The sequence below is a fragment of the Dicentrarchus labrax genome, unplaced genomic scaffold, assembly GCF_905237075.1.
Source record: "Dicentrarchus labrax unplaced genomic scaffold, dlabrax2021, whole genome shotgun sequence".
NCBI classification, from domain to species: domain Eukaryota; kingdom Metazoa; phylum Chordata; class Actinopteri; family Moronidae; genus Dicentrarchus; species Dicentrarchus labrax.
In genome coordinates, this window is record NW_026136723.1 from 23014313 (window position 1) to 23034077 (window position 19765).

Here is a 19765-nt window from a genome sequence, read left to right on the forward strand (position 1 = left end):
CCTAGGTTTTGTGGGGTTTTCCTAGTGTGTAGTTTTCACTGGAGAATCTGATGTGCGTATGTGTAAAGTTTGTCGGGACGTATGGATCCTTATTCTCTGATTTACCTGTGCAGGTGCAGGTCGGTAAACTTTTGTTTGTTCGCGTGTGAGCAAGTGTTGGATTAGATGAAAGGACACGTGTTTGAGGATGACTTTGTAGGCTCAGTTAACTATTTTCTTTTACACGGCTTTATAGAGTTTCTTAGTTTCTTTCTTGGAGAGATTTATTGTTTTGTGAAGTGGTGTGGAGTTTTCACTTGTAGGTTGTAGCAACGTCCCCCTTTGGGTTCATTGAGCTGTTTTTGTGTAGTGTTGTAGTGTTGAACGTGGCTGAAGCTTTGCTTGGGAGCTTGTGCGTAAACTTCCACCACAACTAGCTATATGAAGACTAGGGGGAGGTTAGTTAGCCGGGTTGAGGATTATTACTCTGTGCGCACAGGTTAACGGCTTTGTGTCTGTCTGGTCCTTTAGCGTGTGGAAAAGTTGATTATTGTCCCACTTTACAACATCTACATCTCATACTGCTCACAATAGTCTGGGACATAACGCCCTGTAAACCCACAGTGTTTCATTTTTACACTAAACAAGATATAATGTGTTAATTATTGAGCTTTAATTAATCAATGTGTTGTTAAACAGTGACAAATGATGTTACATACTGTACTTCTACAAGTTATAGTGATTATTATTTATTATTTTAAAGAAATGTTGAAATGTTGAGATTTTAAATAGAAAAAAATAAAAGATGAACATGAACTTGTGTTACTTTTTCTACATTTCATGGCCGCCTGCTTCACTTGCTGCTATGACTACTTTTCATCATGTTGTTGGTCTCTGACAGTGCAGAGGGCTGCTGCTGCATTAAACCAAGAGGAAACCAACATTGTTAAATTTAAATACACATGTGTGTATTTATATTTCTCCTTCATGATCAGTTCCTCTTTTGTTTTCTGGACTTTCTTCTCTTCTGAGTAAACCTCGTCAATACGAGATAAAGTAAAGTGCCATAAAAACTGTCCATAAGTACAGTACTTGAGTAAATGTACTTAGTTACATTCACTGGTTATTACCTTCTATGTAGCCCTGTGGACGGCTCATTGTGTCAGATTTCCAGATGCTGACTTCAGATTAAGTGCTGTCAGTCGATGAGGAAACTTTCTCTGTGATAAAAAGCACAAAACCAAAATGCAGAAATAATTTGTGTCACTGTGGACATCAAGTTTCCCAGTTAGAACAAATAAAAACTGCTTTAGGAAGTATTTGGTATGTTTTAGAAAGGTTTCACACCCTTAGATAGATAGATAGATAGATAGATAGATAGATAGATAGATAGATAGATAGATAGATAGATAGATAGATAGATAGATAGATAGATAGATAGATAGTATAAACTGATACATAAAGCAACATATTTATCAAAAATTCACCAATTACTTTTCTTCCTGCTCTTTTCAGCCGTTTTATCTGAACATCAATGTACACCATCAACTTCTTCTGTTAGAAAGAACAACTTCCTTTTAGTCTCAAAGATGGGGAGGAGCCTTTATCTTGTGACGGCCCCTGTCCAATCTGCTACAATGCAGATGTGGAGGACAAGTTTCTGTTCTTCTTATCCATCCATTGTGTCTATTTGTGAATGAGATATTTGTTACCTAAATGACCAACATTCAGATTATTTGGAGCTGAGGTTTTGTGTAGTTTTCACTGGAGAATCTGATGCGCGTATGCGTAAAGTTTCCTGTTGGTCTAATGCAGCAGCACTCTGCACTGTCAGAGACTAACAACAGTGTGGAGAAGTAATCAGAACAGCAAATGAAGCAGGAGGCCATGAAATGTTTCAAAAATAAAACCTTTACAGTTGGATGTTTTCTATTTAAAATCTCAAAGTTTCAAGACTTCTTTAAAACAATGAATAATAAACCCATCATTTGTCACTGTTTAACAACACATTGATTAATTAAAGCTCAATAATTAACACATTATATCTTGTTTAATGTAAAAATGAAACGCTGTGGTTTTACAGGGCGTTATGTCCCAGACTATTTCTTGGGCCGGAGGAGTAACTTCCTGGAGTCTTGTTGTCAGGATGAGGTTGCCAGGCAACCAGTATAGACTCCAGGTAGTTACAGTGATAATTAGAGAGTTTTAAATGTGCTGATACATTCAAACAGAGCTAGGCTAGCAGTTTCCCCCTGTTTCCAGTCGTTATGCTGAGCTAAACTAACAGGCTGCTGACTGTAGTTTACAGATATAAGAGTGGTTTAAATCTTCTCTTCTAACTCTGCAATAATTTAGAGGTAGATGAGAAACATATCTTCACAAAATGTTGAACTAATCCTTTAGGTGATGATAAAGTAAAAAGTAATTTTGGTTGCAGTGATTAATTCATTTACTTTTGACAAAACATGTCATATTTTGAAGTACAATGTCATTTCTCAAACAAATCTTTCAGTTACAGATCTTACAAACTTTAAATAGTTATTATCATCCCTTCCCCCCATCTGTGAATTCATTGTACAACAGGAAACATTCAAACAAACCAATGAATGAAAAGTTTGACTGCAGGCAAGAAGATGTTTCATAAAGCCCTCCCCATGCTTCATTTTGCAGGAAGGATTTTTGGTGTCAATCTTCTCTTCTAACTCTGCAATAAATTAGAGGTAGATGAGAAACATATTTGCACAAAGTGTTGAACTAATCCTTGAAGCGATGATAAAGTACAATGTCATTTGTAGACAAAAAGGAAGTGAAACATTCATTCACACCCAAAGAATAAAAAAGTTTGACTGTGGGCAAGAAGATGTTTCATAAAGCCCTCCCCATGCTTCAGTTTGCAGGAAGGATTTTTTAACAGCTAGCTGTGAACTTGAATTTAGTTTTCTTTCAGACTCACTGAGGGTCACAACAGTAAAATGTCTGAGGCTGATGGAATAGTGTACTCTGATGTTAAGTTCACAAGACCGAAGAGAAACACCAGTGGTGAGTCTTTAATGAGATATCGATCTGTCATTTACTTCACTATTACATTTATAAGATTGTTATCAAAGATTTAAATACCTGTTTCTTTTATATAAAGATATATTTAAAATATATGAACGTTTAATGTCACACTTCATCAGTTATCTGCAGATATTTGCAGCTCTTTCATCAGCAGTTTGGTTTCGTGTTTTGTGTCGCAGGGACCGCTTCCTCAGAGGCTGAACCCACATACTCTGAAGTCAGGATCTTGAAGACTCATCCATCCACAGAGCTCCCTGGTGGGTAAAACACTGTTTAATAAACGAGAAGGTGAACTGTGACCTCCAGTCAGTGGTCATCATGAAACAAACCTGTATCAGCATTTTTTACTTTTTCCAGAATAAAAACATTTATTCTTTAATGAGCTTTCTTCATCAGACTGCAGAGGGAGTGTTCTCTAGAAACATGAGACTATTAAAACACAGAAAGTTCAGAACAGCAAGATTTTATTGACACATTTACAAATAAAATATTTATTTGTTGAACAACAAAATATATTATAGTAAAGTATTATCGTTAAGTAATTAAGTGGCCTATTTACAAATCTCTCTCTACACACACACGCACACACACACACATATATACATACAACAAAGAAACAAAAAAAACTGCCACAGCACAGAATAAATATAGAGATTATTACTATTATGTTGTTTGTGGTCGTCTGTTATTTTAATATGTCACATATTCTGCCTCCAGAGCATATTAAATATAGATTTTACATGATGGAAAATGTGCATTCAAAAATACATCCACTGTTACGAAAGGAAAATTACTTTATTTAAGTTACATTTATAGCTCTCATCTAAAAATAAGGTACAGAAACGGTCACTGCCTGCAACTTACAAGTAGCATAAAGGGAAATATAATCTAAGTTTCATTATACAACCCTGTGTTGTAAATAACAACAAAATAACTTTGAATTGTTTGTAATAACTTTGACCTCAAATTAATAATATTCAAGATCAGTGCAGATGATGACCTTTATGTCCCTATACTGAAAAGATAGAGTGGAGAGACAGAAAGAAAGAGACCAAGAAAGAAAGAGAGAAAGACAAAGGGTGGTGGATGCCTCGACTTATCTTCAATGTATGACTTTAACTTGCAGTATTTTTACAGTGTAGTATTATATTTGTACTCTAGTGAAGGAACTGAATACTTCCTCCACGACTACATCTGGTTTGTCTGTATCTTCTGCTGGTCAACAGGTTCCCAACAACACCCAGTGTCAAATGGAGGGTCAAAGGTCACACCAGAGAGAGTGGTCATAGTAGTTCTCAGTGCTCTCCTGGCAGCTGCTGTCATCGCTCTCGGCTTTACCTGTGAGTTTGTTCTTTTTAAAGTGAATTCATCTGGATTGATTTATAAAATCTGATCATTGTTTTGAAGAACAGAATTTATGGATTTAAGGCTTTTTCAGAACTGTTGATGTAAATTCATCAAAAATTAATTGAGAAATGTCACATTTTCAGTCTTTTTTGTACGGAGCCCCTAAAGGGACATGGGGAAAAAATGAAACGTTTCTCGTGAGCACGAGATACTTTCTGGTGCTCACGAGAAACGTTAGGCATACCCACAGGCAGTTGTGCTTCCTGTGCGTATGCCTCTAGGCTCATTAACTGCGGTCAAGCCAGTCGTTACTAGGGTGGCCATTCGTCCAGCTGCAGGCGCAGTCTTAAGCCGGACACTCATCTGTCCTCCTTTTGAGAAAATAACAAAAAACATTTTGACCCATTACCTCGTTAGTTTAATACTTATTGGCTAAAAATGTGTGTCAAAATAAGTAATTTCATTGGTTACATCTTCGTGTCATGACCTATCAACACACTAATTTTAATATTCAAATGAGTCATGTGTTGATTGGCAACAACAGTGCTCATGCAGTTGCTACCAGCAGGCTGTCAATCAAGCTCTCAGACAGAGAACATAACATTAGCTAACTCCGGTTGTTGGTTGTACAAATATGGCCTTTTATTGTTAAATTTCTCCAAATTGGTGCAGTAAAAATGCTTGATATTAAGTATACTTGTAGTCTTATATTTGTAGAAGTCAAATATACCATCCATAGCCAGGAGTTATTGAGCAATGTGTTTTTATAGTACCTCAAATATAAGAAAAGATGCAACTTGGAGGTACAAATATGGAACTTTTGTTTTGGCATTTCTCCACATTGGTGCAGTAAAAATGCTTGATATTAAGTATGTTTTTGATTCATCATGGTCGCACTGTATGTAATGTAACATGTTTTCTTTTAAATGTAGGTTCGAATTATAGCTTACTGTACTTAATAGCTTTATTTTGAAAACCGGAAGTGAATACGCTGTTTCTCCGCAATTACCATAAAGCTGAGAATATAACACTTATATATATATATAACACTCGAAGTAATGAGGCTGATTTGACCACAGAGATCGGAGTAACGGCTGGCTTAACCGCAGTTAATGAGTCTAGAGGCACAGGAAGTACAACTGTCTGTGCTTAACCTAAGGTTTCTTTTTTTTTCTTTTCTTCCCATGTCCCTTTAGGGGCTCCGTACTAATTGTTATCTAGACATTAAAGAAACCCTCACTCTGAGTTAATATTGGATTTATTCTCTTCTGCAACCTGCTCATCATCAAACACCGACTAGTTTACAAACCGGTGTTTGACTCGACTGACGATGTGATATCATCAGTAGACTTAAAAACAGGAACAACTACTTCATCATGAGTAGTTCATGTTTCTGCATTAAATAAATCACTTCATTGTTCCATCATTATTTATTATGAAACACTGATGATTTACCAATGCAGTGTTTGACCTGTGCTTTCTTTTTTTAATCAGCTCTTGATAACATACACACCAAGCAAAGTTTCCAGACTCTAAGAGACGAGCATGAAGCTGTGAAAAGAAATCTCACAGGTAATCCAGTCAGGTTTGGAAACTGTCTAAAAAGGTTCAGTCTACAAGTTAAAAGTCTACTTTAACCTACATTTTGCAACACTGCAAGATCCTTTTAAAATGTGACATCTCACATCTCACATTGTGTTTGAAACTGTCTAAAAGATTTAGTCCACAAGTCTCTGCAAGTCTCATTTTGTGTTAAACTGGATTGTTTTCAGTTCTGACAGGTGGACCCTGATATTGATCTGTTAATTATCAACTGACTGTACTGTGAAAGAGTTTCAGGTTTAGGTTTATAAATAAAAGACGATCCTGATGAAAGTGAAATTGTTTTCATAACAGAGAGACGCTGTGAAGTAAAATCATACAACACTGTGCAGCAAACCAGCCCACAACCTCCTGTAGTAAAAGAAAGAAATTGATGTATTTTTCCTTTCTTCCATGTTTGCATCCTCTGATGATGATTAAAGAACCAGTGATGTATTGACAGATACAAGAAGTCAGATTGGCAGTATATATACCTGTGAAGTAGAAAACAGTTGCCTCTGTCTGATTGTCTCAGCTGCTCTCAGATTCAAACTCGTTCATCTCAAAGTTCCTGCTGCTTCCAAATCACACAAATATAAACATTGATCTCTTTCACCTGACTCAAGTCTTTACTGTGATCTCTTCAAAGGTGACCAATGTCCAAAATGTGAACATGGCTGGGAGCAGCATGGAAGACAGTGTTATTATTTCTCCACCAATTATTTAACCTGGAGTAAGAGCAGAGATGAATGCCAACAGAAAGGAGGAGATCTGGTTCAGATAGACAGCAGAGAGGAGCAGGTAAAACACACTGCTGCAGGTTCATGTAGCTCACTGGCTTTATTCTCATTTGTTTTATCACATCCTTGTGTTTCCACATTAGTTAACATGGTCTCTCAGCACAGAAAAGTCATGTTACATATTGTGTTCTTCATAAACGTTTCCTGTCCAGACATTCCTGGAGCTGAAACTGAGAGAAAAAATGAATGATGGGGACAAGTTCTGGATCGGACTGACAGACTCAGAGAAAGAGGGCACATGGTTGTGGGTAGATGGCTCACCACTGAACGAGAGGTTTGACTGTTATAAAGATATTTTTTGTCAGTTTCGAAAATCAAAGTTATCAGTTTTATTGAACCATTTTCTTTCTGTTCTCTAACTCTTAGTTTGACATTTTGGTTCCCCGGTGAGCCAGATAACCAGACCACGAGAGATCCTGATGGAGCGGACTGTGTGATGATGGGAAAGAGAGCAGGAGCTCCTGATCTGAAATGTTGGTTTGATCAGTCCTGCAAATTTGTTTACAGAAGTATTTGTGAGAAACCAGCAGAAACTGGACATTTTACTCTCCAGTGTGTCTGAAATGTAGTTTAAATGAAGTCTCAGCCTGTTCTCAATCTCAGTACAGGATACAGAATTTGGAGCAGTTTTATTTTTGTATATGTAATGTTAAAATAAATGAATAAATAAGGAAAATATTAAAATGCAGTTTGTTTAATGTGCCCAACAATGCTATTATATATTATATCATCAGACTATAGTTACTCATGTATTAATGGAAAAGGAGCTTTTTACTGTCATAGTTTGTGAAGGTGGAGCTCATTTCAAACTATTCTAATTCTAATATATCATATTATTATATAAAATTGCTGTCCATATATATATTTATATTATTAAAAAATTGAAAAATGACTTAAACCATTATCACAGTTTATTCTCTGTTAATTGACTGATCATTTCTGCTGTACTTGTATACTGTTGGGTAGTTACATTTATAATAAAACATAACATTTTATAAAGTCTCTGTATCTTTGCATGAAAAAAAAAAACTGTTTGCTTTTGTAGATAGAAGAATAATAATGTTAAAACAATGTTAAAAATGTGAACTCCAGGAAGACCAGCAACCACTTTGTAGAAGTTAACGTGGATCCAAGTACAGAATAAAGTATTTAGATTGTTTGATAATTCATAAAATGCTAGCCTCATCATCTATCAGCATTTTCTTTCTTACAACCCCGTCTGTCTGCATAAAAGTAGTGTTTGAACACACTGTGGTTTGTACTGCAGAAAGTAGTGTGTTACTATAAAACAGACAGACCATCATAATATTGAAAAATCTAAGTCTTTCCTACAGAGAAATTGTGAAGAAAGTTAAGGTGTCAGTGAGTACAGTCTCCTTCACCGTCAAAAGGCACTCAGAAACTGGGGGGAAACTCTGACAGGAAGAGGTCTGGCAGACCCAAAGCCACAACAGAATCAGATGACGTTTCTGAGAGTCAACAGCTTGCGTGATAGGTGGTTCACAGAACAACAGCTTCAAGCTCAGCTTAATAGTGGTCGTAATAAGCAAGTCTCAGTTTCAACTGTAAAGAGAAGACTTCGAGCTGCAGGTTTGACAGGTTGAGTTGCAGCAAGAGAGTCATTGCTAAGACTTCAGAATAAGGAGGGTTCCTCAGTGTGTGACATCAACTGTCAAACATGGAGGAGGAAGCGTGATGGTCTGGGGCTGCTGTGTTGGATCCAGGGTCGGTGACTTGTACAGAGTGAGAGGCACCCTGAACCAAAACGGCTACCACAGCATTCTGCAGTGCCATGTAGTTCCCTCTGGTATGAGCCTAGTTGGTCAGGGGTTCATCCTACAGCAAAGATAATGACCTAAAACACAAGGACTACCTTAGGAAAAGAGAACAAGACAGTAAGCTTGAAAACATGGAGTAGCCAGCACAGTCACCAGACTTAAACCCCATTGAGCTGGTTTGGGATGAACTGGACAGAAGAGTGAAAGCAAAGCAACCTACAAGTGTCACACATTCATAGGAACTTCTGCAACAGAGTTGGGAAGAACTTTCTGAATAATATTTGATTTCCATTGTAGAAATAATGCCGCGAGTGTGTTCAGCTGTTATATCTGCCAAAGGTAGCGACTTTAATGAGTCAAACATTTAGAATACATTTTGGTTTATAAATTGATTCCATTATTTTTTTCTTTTTTAATTTCAATTGTTTATTAGTTCCATGCTTTTATTTCAGAGTACAATGAGACATTAAACTGCATGAATTTCAATAAAAACCGGGAAAAATCATGTTGTTCTAAAACTTCTGACCGTTAGTGTATGTATTTATATTTAAATTGTTGTTTTGTTGTCAGACAACAGGAAATATATTGAGGTTTCCTGTTGGTTTAATGCAGCAGCAGCACTCTGCACTGTCAGAGACCAACAACAGTGTGGGAAAGTATCAGAGCAGAAGGTGAAACAGGCGGCCATGAATTGTTCAAAAAATCACACCTTTACAGTTGGATGTTTTCTATTTAAAATCTTAACGTTTGAAGATTTCTTTAAAACAATGAGTCTAACATGTAGAAGAACAGTATGCTTCATCATTTATCATTGTTTTACAACACATTGTTGATTAATTAAAGCTCAATTATTAACACATTATATCTCATTTATTTAATTGGTACAAAAAACAAAGTGTAAAACTGAAACCCTGTGGTTTTATAGGATGTTAAGTCCCGGGCTATTTCTTGGGTAACTTCCTGTAGTCTTGTTATCACCTTGTGGTTGCTAGGCAACCAGTAGAGACTGCAGGAAATGACACTGTTATTTATGGAGCTTTAAAGGTGCTGATGGTTAATTTTGTTACGTTTCAACAGAGCCACACTAGCTGTTTCCATTCTTTATATTAAGCTAAGCTGACAGGCTGCTGGCTGTAGCTTACGGATATAAGTGTGGTGTCAATCTGTTGTTTGACTCTCTGCAATAAAATAGAGGTTTGATGAGAAACATATTTCACAAAATGTTGAACTGATCCTTTGAGCGATGATAAAGTACAATGTCACTTTGGTGGCACTTTTGACACGTCGTGTGTTGAATGACTGAAATGTTGTGCTGTACAATAAAATGGTGTGATAATTGCTGAGATTAATGTTTTGAGAACTGCAACAGTGATATAAAATCTGTATTTAAGTAGTTGCTTTAAAAAATAACATAAAACAAGTTTTAGAAACTAATAACGTTTTTTATTTGACTCATTTCTCAGCTTTTAGAACACCCATACATCTCTCTGTATATATCTGTACCTTTTCTCACCTTATCCCTGTCTCTTCTTCTTGTTGAACAGGTGAAGCTCCAGCCTCCCAACAACGCTCAGGGTCAAAGGTTTTGCAGGTAAGTCTAAAGTCTTTGCACTCAAGTCCGAAGTCCTGATTCCTAAACCACATATAAATGCCTTGTTAGCAACATTATAATATATTAAAAAGGCCATATGTCTGTGTGTGCTTTATTGTTTGACTTGGGATCCCAGTGTCGCTGAAAAATGTCCATCACAAGTTTTCAGAGTCCAAGATAATATGCTTGTTCATCTGAGAAACGGGCCAAAACCCAAATATAGTCAATTCATAGTGATATAAAACAACTCCAGAGGTTGAGTCCAAAGATCAGGACCTTGGACAGCAGCATCATAAAGCACTAGGAAAGATTCAGCACCTTGGACAGAGGTAGCTAACATTACTAATTTACTGCTGCCAACAAACTCTTTACCTCTTCATTCCTAAAACTTCATTTTATTTTATTCTGTCTTTCAAATACAGTTTGTACAGCACTGACAATCCTCTATCTGTTTTGTTTATTTCACAACCCATTATCATGATCCCAGTTATAAGAACCTGGAGTTATCTTTGAACCAGCAGAACTTTAGTTTGAGTTACACATCTACAGCTAAACAGCCAATAAAATGTATTTTAGAAATACATTTAAAACAGATTTTTTTATATTTGATTTTCATTTTGATTTGATTTTTAATTGATTTTGATACTCCACCCAAAGTAACATTCTGGTACAGGGAGATGTTTTAATGTGTTACCTTGTGAAAGGGTAAGTGTGGTCCTTTGGGACAATGAAGGTTCATTTTTCAAGATCCGAAACTGTCCAAGATTATTTGCCATCAGAGCTCAAACACACTCTGAGATGCTGATGCTCTGAGATATACATTTCTATTTGTTTAACTTCGATGTATATATGAGGGGACTGATTACATGTCATTATATGACATTGTAACTGTGAGCCTTGAGTTCTAAATACTATAATATTTTTTTTTTTAAATTGGTGTGATCACAGTTATTTTTAAACCAGCAGAACTTTAGTTTGAGTCACATAATGAGAGTTATGTAGCAAATAATAAGAAATAAAATAGTTTAAAACTGAAATATAATTTATCTAATTTTATTTTGATGTCATTCAGTTTTTTAAATCTGGGAGGAAACCGAAGCACTCGGAGTAAACCCATGCCAACACAGTGAGCACTCTGTACTCTCCACAGCAAAAGGGTCAAGGCTCAGAACTGAACCCTCACCTTGTTACTGCGAATCCACAGTGTTGAACACTGAGGCAACCGTATGGCCCACAAGACCCTTTTCCCAGCAGACACTGAGACTTGTCATAGCAGGAGCCTGAAAATAGCTCACCTAACTGTAATGTTGTGAGTTAGATGTGTTTGTTCTGCAATGACAAAATGTCTGCTGTGAAAAAGGGTCTGTCCCACCCACCCGCCCTTAAGACTGCGGATGGTTACTCTTTGCTGTTACATTTGCAGCAGGTAGTAAATGGCTTGGCCATGGTCTTGAAAAAGACACGTGAAAAATCTCTTAACGCAGGATTTCTTTGGTGTCACCAGATGTTTTTTTAGGGTCTCAATTATAAGTTTGTAGACCACTGTGTCCTGTGACAGCAGGGCCGTTCGGACGATCCCTGCGCTGCCAATATTCTTGCAGAAGTCCTTGTGCACAGCCATCACTGTCTTTCGCATTTGGCGTTTGCTTTGGTTGACCACTTCACAGCCTGCAGTCTCCGCCCAGAGCATCTCTTTCAGAGGTTTGATGAAATCACCAGACGGTCTTTTCTGGTAATTTGTCTGAACAGGTTTTTTCATAATGTGGTTTACGAGTTTAGCCACCAGAAGACAGCAGCGGACTTTGTCCCACTCTTGGACAGGGCGTGCTGTGGCCTCACTCGCAGCTTCACCAGCTTTACTAACAGCTGGTTCATCAATACTTGAAGCTGGCTCTGCTTCAACCACCTGAATCAAACTGTCAGCAGCTTCATCACTGTCAGCAGCTTCATCACTGATAGCTGGTTCATCAGTGATGGAAGCTGGCTCTGCTTCAATTCAATTCAATTCAATTTTATTTGTATAGCGCCAATTCATAACAGAAGTTATCTCAGGACACTTTTCAAATAGAGCAGGTCTAGACCGAACTCTTTAACATTAATTACAGAGACCCAACAGTACCACCATGAGCAAGCACTTGGCGACAAGGGCAAGGAAAAACTGCCTGTTAAAAGGCAGAAACCTAGGACAGATCCTCCGGCTCTAGGTGGGTGGTCGTCTGTCTCGACCAGTTGGGGTGAGAGAGAGAGAGAGAGAGAGAGAGAGAGAGAGAGAGAGAGAGAGAGAGAGAGAGCGACAGACAGACAGACAGGTGCACAGCAACAACAGTATTGGCAATGGCAGTCAAGCAGGACCATGGCAGGAGGCTCCACCAGGATCCATGAGAACCTGCGAGACGAGAAAGCACAAGAACTCCGGGGAAGAAGTGGAGTTAGTAACATGCATTAAAGGGACATGAATGAGTGCAGAAAGAGAGAGGAAGAGAGTAGCTCAGTGCACCATGGGAAATCCCCGATAGTCTAGGCCTATAGCAGCATAACTAAGGGATGGTTCAGGACTCACCTGATCCAGCCCTAACTATAAGCTTTATCAAAGAGGAATGTCTTAAGCCTACTCTTGAAAGTGGTGAGGGTGTCTGCCTCCCGAACCACAACTGGAAGCCGGTTCCACAGGAGAGGAGCTTGGTAACTGAAGGCTCTGGCTCCTGTTCTACTTTTTAGAGACTATAGGAACCACAAGTAGCCCAGCATTCAGAGAACGTAGTGTTCTAGTGGGGTAATAGGGTACTATGAGCTCTTTAAGATATGAAGGGGCCTGACCATGAAGAGCTTTATAGGTGAGGAGGAGTATTTTAAATTCAATTCTACATTTTATAGGGAGCCAATGCAGAGTAGCTAGTACAGGAGAGATGTGATCTCTTTTTCTAGTTCCTGTCAGTACTCGTGCTGCAGCGTTCTGAATTAATTGGAGCGTTTTAATGGACTTATTGGGGCAACCTGATAATAAAGAGTTGCAGTAATCCAGCCTTGAAGTAACAAATGCATGGATTAGTTTTTCTGCATCTGTCTGTGATAGTATGTGTCTAATTTTTCTAATATTACGTAAATGAAAGAAGGCAGTCCTAGAGGTCTGCTTTATGTGGGAGTTAAATGACAAATCCTGATCAAAGAGAACTCCAAGATTCCTGACAGTGGTGCTAGAGGCCAAGTTAATGCCATCTAGAGTGACTATATCTTTAGACAATGAGTCTCTAAGGTTTTTGGGGCCAAGAACAAGAATTTCGGTTTTTTCTGAGTTTAACATCAGAAAATTGCAGGTCATCCAGGATTTTATGTCCTTAAGACATGTTTGTAATTTAGATAATTGATTAATTTCATTGGGTTTGATTGATAGATATAACTGCGTATCATCTGCATAACAGTGAAAGTTAATGGAGTGATTCCTAATAATGTTGCCTAAAGGGAGCATATATAAAGTAAATAGTATTGGTCCAAGTACAGAACCTTGTGGAACTCCATGACTAACTTTAGTATTTATGGAGGATTCATCGTTAACATGTACAAACTGAGTACGATCTGATAAGTATGACTTAAACCAGGTTAGGGCAGTTCCTTTAATGCCAATTTGATGCTCAAGTCTCTGTAAAAGAATATCATGGTCAATGGTGTCAAATGCAGCACTAAGATCTAATAATACAAGTACAGAGACAAGTCCATTGTCAGAAGCAGTCAGAAGGTCATTATTAACTTTAACCAGAGCTGTCTCTGTGCTATGATGAACTCTAAATCCTGACTGAAAATCCTCAAATAAACTATTGTTATGTAGAAAGTCACACAACTCTTTGGCGACTACTTTCTCCAGAATCTTAGAGAGGAACGGGAGGTTAGAAATCGGTCTATAGTTGGCTAAAACCCCTGGGTCAAGAGTAGACTTTTTAAGAAGGGGTTTAATTACAGCTACTTTAAAGGACTGTGGTACATATCCTGATAATAAAGAAAGATTAATCATATCCAGTAAAGAAGTGCCAATTAAGGGAACAACTTCTTTAAGCAGCCTAGTTGGGATCGGGTCTAACTGACAGGTTGATGGCTTCGATGAAGAAATGATTGAAGTTAACTGATGAAGATCGATAGCAGAAAAACAGTCTAAATATACATCTAAGTTTACATTGACAGAAGTCCCTGAACTTGGAGAGCCACTGATAACTGTTGATGGCAGTTGGTGATTAATTTTTTCTCTAATAGTAATAATTTTATTATAGAAGAAGCTCATGAAGTCATTGCTACTTAAGTTTATGGGGATATGTGGCTCGATAGAGCTGTGACTCTCTGTCAGCCTGGCTACAGTGCTGAAGAGGAACCTAGGGTTGTTCTTATTTTCTTCTATTAGTGCTGAGTAATAGGCTCCTCTGGCATTACGGAGGGCCTTTCTATAAATCTTAAGATCATCTTGCCAATTTGAGCGATATTCTGATAATTTGGAAGAGCGCCATTTCCTTTCAGATTTCCTAGCTATTTGCTTTAACTGGCGGGTTTGGTGGTTATACCAAGGTGCTAGTCTCCTATGTTTTAATAATTTCCTTTTTATAGGAGCGATAGAGTCTAATGTTGATCGTAGTGAGCCTGTAGCACTATCGACAAGATTATCAATTTCAGAGGGACTAAAGTTGTTATAGGACTCTGTTAAATTCAGACATGGCATTGAATTAAACACTGAAGGAATCTCCTCCTTAAATTTAGCTACAGCACTGTCAGATAAACATCTGCTGTAGGAAGTTTTGCCTAATGGCTTATAATCTAATAGTATGAATTCAAAAGTTACTAAATAATGGTCAGATAGGAAAGGATTATGTGGGAAGACTATTAAATGTTCAATATCAATGCCATATGATAGAACAAGGTCAAGAGTGTGATTAAAACAATGAGTTGGTTTATTTACACTCTGACAGAAGCCAATTGAGTCTATTAATGATATAAATGCATTACTAAGGCTGTCATTGTCAACATCCACATGAATATTAAAATCACCTACAATAATTACTTTATCTGATTTAAGGACTAAGCTTGATAGAAACTCTGAAAATTCAGATATAAAATCAGAGTACGGTCCAGGAGCGCGGTACACTATAACAAATAGAACTGGCTGCAGTGTTTTCCAGTTTGGGTGAGAAAGACTAAGAACAAGGCTTTCAAATGAATTATAATTTAGTTTAGGTTTAGGGTCCATTAAAACGCTCGAATCATATATAGCTGCTACTCCACCTCCTCGGCCTGTGCCTCGAGGAATGTGAGTATTAATATGACTGGGGGGGGTGGATTCATTTAGGCTAACATACTCCTCGTGGGACAACCAGGTCTCAGTAAGACAAAGTAAATCAATATCATAATCTGATATTAATTCATTCACTAGAACAGCTTTAGAGGACAGAGACCTGATATTTAACAGCCCACATTTCATTCTCTTATTTTGTGCTACTGAGGAGTTGGTTTTAATTTTTATTAGATTTTTATGTTGAACTCCTCTTGTTTTTATTTCTTTAAATAGTTTAGGTGGTCGGGGGACAGACACAGTCTCTATGGGGGTTTGGGTGGGTGACTGTTCTAAAGAAAGCGCAGAGAAGTGTGTAAGACAGCAGCTCTGCTTCCTGGTCCCAACTCTGGACTGTCAGGTTTTAGAAATAAACTTCGCCATATTTCTAGATAAGAGAGCCGCTCCATCCAAAGTGGGATGGATGCCGTCTCTCCTAATCAGACCAGGTTTTCCCCAAAAAGGCTTCCAGTTATCAATGAAGCCCACATCGTTTGCTGGACACCACCTCGACAGCCAGCGGTGGAATGACGACATGCGGCTATACATGTCATCACTGGTCACATTGGGGAGGGGTCCAGAGAAAACTACGGTGTCCGACATTGTCTTAGCATAGTTACACACCGACTCCACATTAATCTTAGTGACCTCCGATTGGCGTAAACGGGTGTCGTTACCGCCGACGTGGATAACAATCTTACTGTATTTACGTTTATCTTTAGCCAGCAGTTTTAAATTTGATTCAATGTCGCCCGCTCTGGCCCCAGGGATACATTTAACTATGGCCGCTGGCTTCGCTAACTTCACGTTTCTGACTATGGAGCTGCCAATAACCAGAGTTGGTTCCTCAGCGGGTGTATCGCTGAGTGGGGAAAATGTATTAGAAACGTGAATGGGTTGGTGGTGACCTGTGGGCTTCGCCGTTCTAGTCTTCCTTCGCTCAGTCACCCAGCCTCCCTGTCTTCCCGGCTGCTCGGGAACTACCGGGGGATCTACAGAGCTAACAGAAGCTACCTTCGGTCGGACCGCACCGGCTACCGGGGGGCTGGCTAACTATAGCGGCTAAAGATATCTCAGTGGTGCGGTGCCGTTCCTCTAACTCACTAAGCCTCGCCTCCAGCGCAGTAAATAAACTACATTTAATACATGTACCATTATCTTTAAAGGAGGCAGAGGAATAACTGAACATCTGACACACTGAGCAGGACAGAGGAGAGGGAGAGGGAGAAGCCATAGCTAACTGCTAATGCTAATGAAGCTAGAGTGTATGAAAAACTTTGAAAGTAGTGAAAAGTCGCTAAAAGAGGGAGAAACTCCAAGTGTTTAAGTAGAACTAGTCTACGTTTAAATGTTAAGCGGGTAAATAACCGCTGTAACGAGTAAAACTAATTTATATTTAGTGTTCACTGACAGAGCTACAGCACCAAACAGTGTACACAGAGCAGGAAGTAAACCGGAAGTGAGTCAGTACGCTTACCGTAGCACGTCAACAACACAACTCCACCTCTGAGCTGGTCAATTTTACTGCTTCAACCACCTGAGTTGAACTGTCAGCAGCTTCATCACTGATAGCTGGTTCACCAGTGATGGAAGCTGCTTTATCTTCAGCTACCTGTGTTAAAGTGTCGCTTTCCTGTCCTGTCAGCCCGTCTGTGAGTGTTGGCATCTTGACCAGAACTCCTTTAATTCTCTTCATTGCCATGCTCACGTGGTCCGCCCTCCTTTCATGCTGCTGGGCCTGCTTATTCAGCCATTCCCACATGAGTTTCATAAAAGAATCCACCTCGGTCTGGATCTGAAAGCGAAACTTCAGCCTGTGTCCTTTTTTTACATAACGAATGATCAGCTCACTCAGTTGCAAAGTGGTCATTTCACGGTCACTGGAAATGTCCCCCACTATTTTTTTGTAGAGGCACTCAATATTTGTGCTCTTTCTCTTCTTTAACTGAGTTTCTTCTGGTGGGATCATATCTTTCACCACCTGATCCACCCCGTCAATTAGTTGCTGCAGTGGGGCATTTTCTGCAGTTGGTGGGAAGCAGTCATGTTTATTCCTTAGTTTTGCCAGAAGTCTAAGAAAGGACTCCTTGGCAAATTTCCGGACAAAAACTGCCTTAATTTTGCTGGCCACCTTTTCCCAGCAGGATAACCTGATGAATCTGGCGTCTGGTTTAGATGGTGTGCCATTTGTGTCCAATTGCAGCTCCTCGACGATGTCCTTGACGATGAGAGAGGCTGCCTCCTCTATAATCTGGGAGGTGCTGGACTCGAGAAAGCTGTACTCCTCTTCTGACATGTCAACATCAGAGTTGAGGGAACGGATATCCTCCACCTGTTCCCTCAGGATGGTCTGAACTGTCTTTGTAGTTGTTTCCACAAAGCTTTTCACCGATACAACGTCCGATGATGTGTCCACTTTTAAAGGCAGTACTGTGGTCTGCCATGACTCCTTAACTAAGATCTGCGTGCATTTGACTTTAGAAGCAGATCTTTTCAGCATCTTCCCCACGTGTTTTACTAGTGTCTTTAGTCTTTTAGGAAAGTAACGGGAGGCCGGTGGTTGGCTCCCCTCGCTGGCTGTGTTCAGGCGTTCTGTCACCTCTTTCACCAGGACGTCTGTGATCTTACCCGTGCTCGGGCAACTGATGCTCCCACCAGCCACCTCGGCAAAGGTATGTTCAATAGTGTCCCCTAGACACTCGCGGACTTGATCTTCTGATAACACACTCTTCTGCGATCCGTCAGCGCTAGAAGAGCTCCCAGATGGTTTGGGAGAAGTGTTATCTCTCTTCTGGAGGCTTGGCCTGAAAGCCTCATACATGTGAGTAGATATAGTATCGACCACATCTATGCACATTTCTGTTATTACAGTCTCAGTCTCCCTGTTTAGAGATCCGGACTGGAGCTCAGTCCACTGGGACGACGTCATTCTGTCCAGGATCATCTTGACGAGTGGACGAAGGGTCTCCGCTGTGGCCATTGGGATGGCCGGATCCATTTCTTTGGAATTTGCTGAGTTCATATCAGCTGTAGTGTATGTTGGTGTTTGTGGAACAAAGTGTATGTGCTCTGTAGAATCTCCAATAACTAAAGTGGATGTGGGTCCTGAGTTTATAGAAATCATGTTCGCTTTGAATCAAAGGAATGTTCCATCGGCTTTGTGACATCATGACATTCCAACAACTTCAAAGCAAAACAAAAAATTAAAAAAACATTCTGACGTTTAAATGACGACTACATGAGCGGTCGATAAACCCCGCCCCCAAACAGTAGCTTAGCAACGGTAACTACAGGAACGGTCTGACAGATTGAGCAAACTTTGTGTTTGTTATTTTAAATCTTTTCAATTAAAAGTGCTTGGTTGGATCTGCTTCTCAATAACAACAGTGGAAAATAGTGAATGAAATAAATGAATAATTACATTACTGAGTTTTGAAATCATTATTAGGGAAACATAAAACAAAACGGATATCAAAAACTTATAATCATGATGATTTCACGATTTATTTATTTTTAAAGACCCTCTCTGCTTTCTTCTGAGTTCATTATTTGACTTACGAATTTGGAACTTTCCAAGAAAACAGAGAAGTTTTATGGGATCCAAAGAGTTTATGTTAACCCATAAGAACCCAGAGCCATTTCTCCTTGAAGGAATATTATGGGGGATATACCACAGACCAAGTAGAACTCATAGAACATATTTCTGATGTTTTTTTTTAAAATAAATGTAAAATATTTGTTTAAGTCACAAGGGGAGTTTATGGTAAATACACATTTTATTTATACCTAAATAATTTGACATTATTTTTTGTTTATATTTCTTCAAATATACTTTAAATTGAACAACAGGGCATATATTAATTCTAAATATTTGAAACAGTGAAATTAATTGAGTGGCCCATTACCTTTTTTGTTATTGTGACACAGGCGTCACATCAGGTTTTCCATGACGACTTTACGGTTAAAAGCCTGATGTGACGTATACGTCACAGCGATATTTTCTTAACTTTTTAAATATTATTTTGAGGAAATATGGTCAGAACAGGTTAAATGCAATACAGGACACACTATTAAATCATTTAAATTGTTAAATGGGTTTAAATTTACCTTAGTAACAAAAAACAAGCTTTTTGAATTTAGCTGCTTCCTGTGTTTACAATATATGTTCATACGGATAAATAATCACAATTTAAAATAAAGTAGAAAAAATGAAAAGTAGACTTGTAGTCAAAAAGAAAACACAAATCCAAATAAGTGATAACTTTTTGTGTGTCTGTGTCTATGTACATTTGTATTTTAATTTTGAGTGCTCATTTAGATCTTT

General features: G+C 38.6%; 3 protein-coding genes across 4 annotated transcripts in view; 1 reads left to right on the top strand and 2 right to left on the bottom strand.

The window, feature by feature from the left end:
* The window catches only part of LOC127358190 (C-type lectin domain family 4 member E-like), a 97361-nt gene that overhangs the window by 41671 nt on the left and 35925 nt on the right, over window positions 1–19765 (bottom strand). The window lies entirely within an intron of this gene.
* LOC127358191 (C-type lectin domain family 4 member E-like) overlaps window positions 1–19765 on the top strand; it is a 107588-nt gene that overhangs the window by 36513 nt on the left and 51310 nt on the right. Inside the window, exons 2-4 of the mRNA XM_051391111.1 lie at window positions 2927–3018; window positions 3219–3296; window positions 4266–4379. Of these exons, the coding sequence (XP_051247071.1) occupies window positions 2952–3018; window positions 3219–3296; window positions 4266–4379 (259 nt within the window). The 5' untranslated portion in view covers window positions 2927–2951. The remainder of the gene's footprint in view (window positions 1–2926; window positions 3019–3218; window positions 3297–4265; window positions 4380–19765) is intronic.
* LOC127358194 (C-type lectin domain family 4 member E-like) overlaps window positions 1–19765 on the bottom strand; it is a 68591-nt gene that overhangs the window by 6290 nt on the left and 42536 nt on the right. The gene's annotated exons all lie outside the window — the stretch shown is intronic.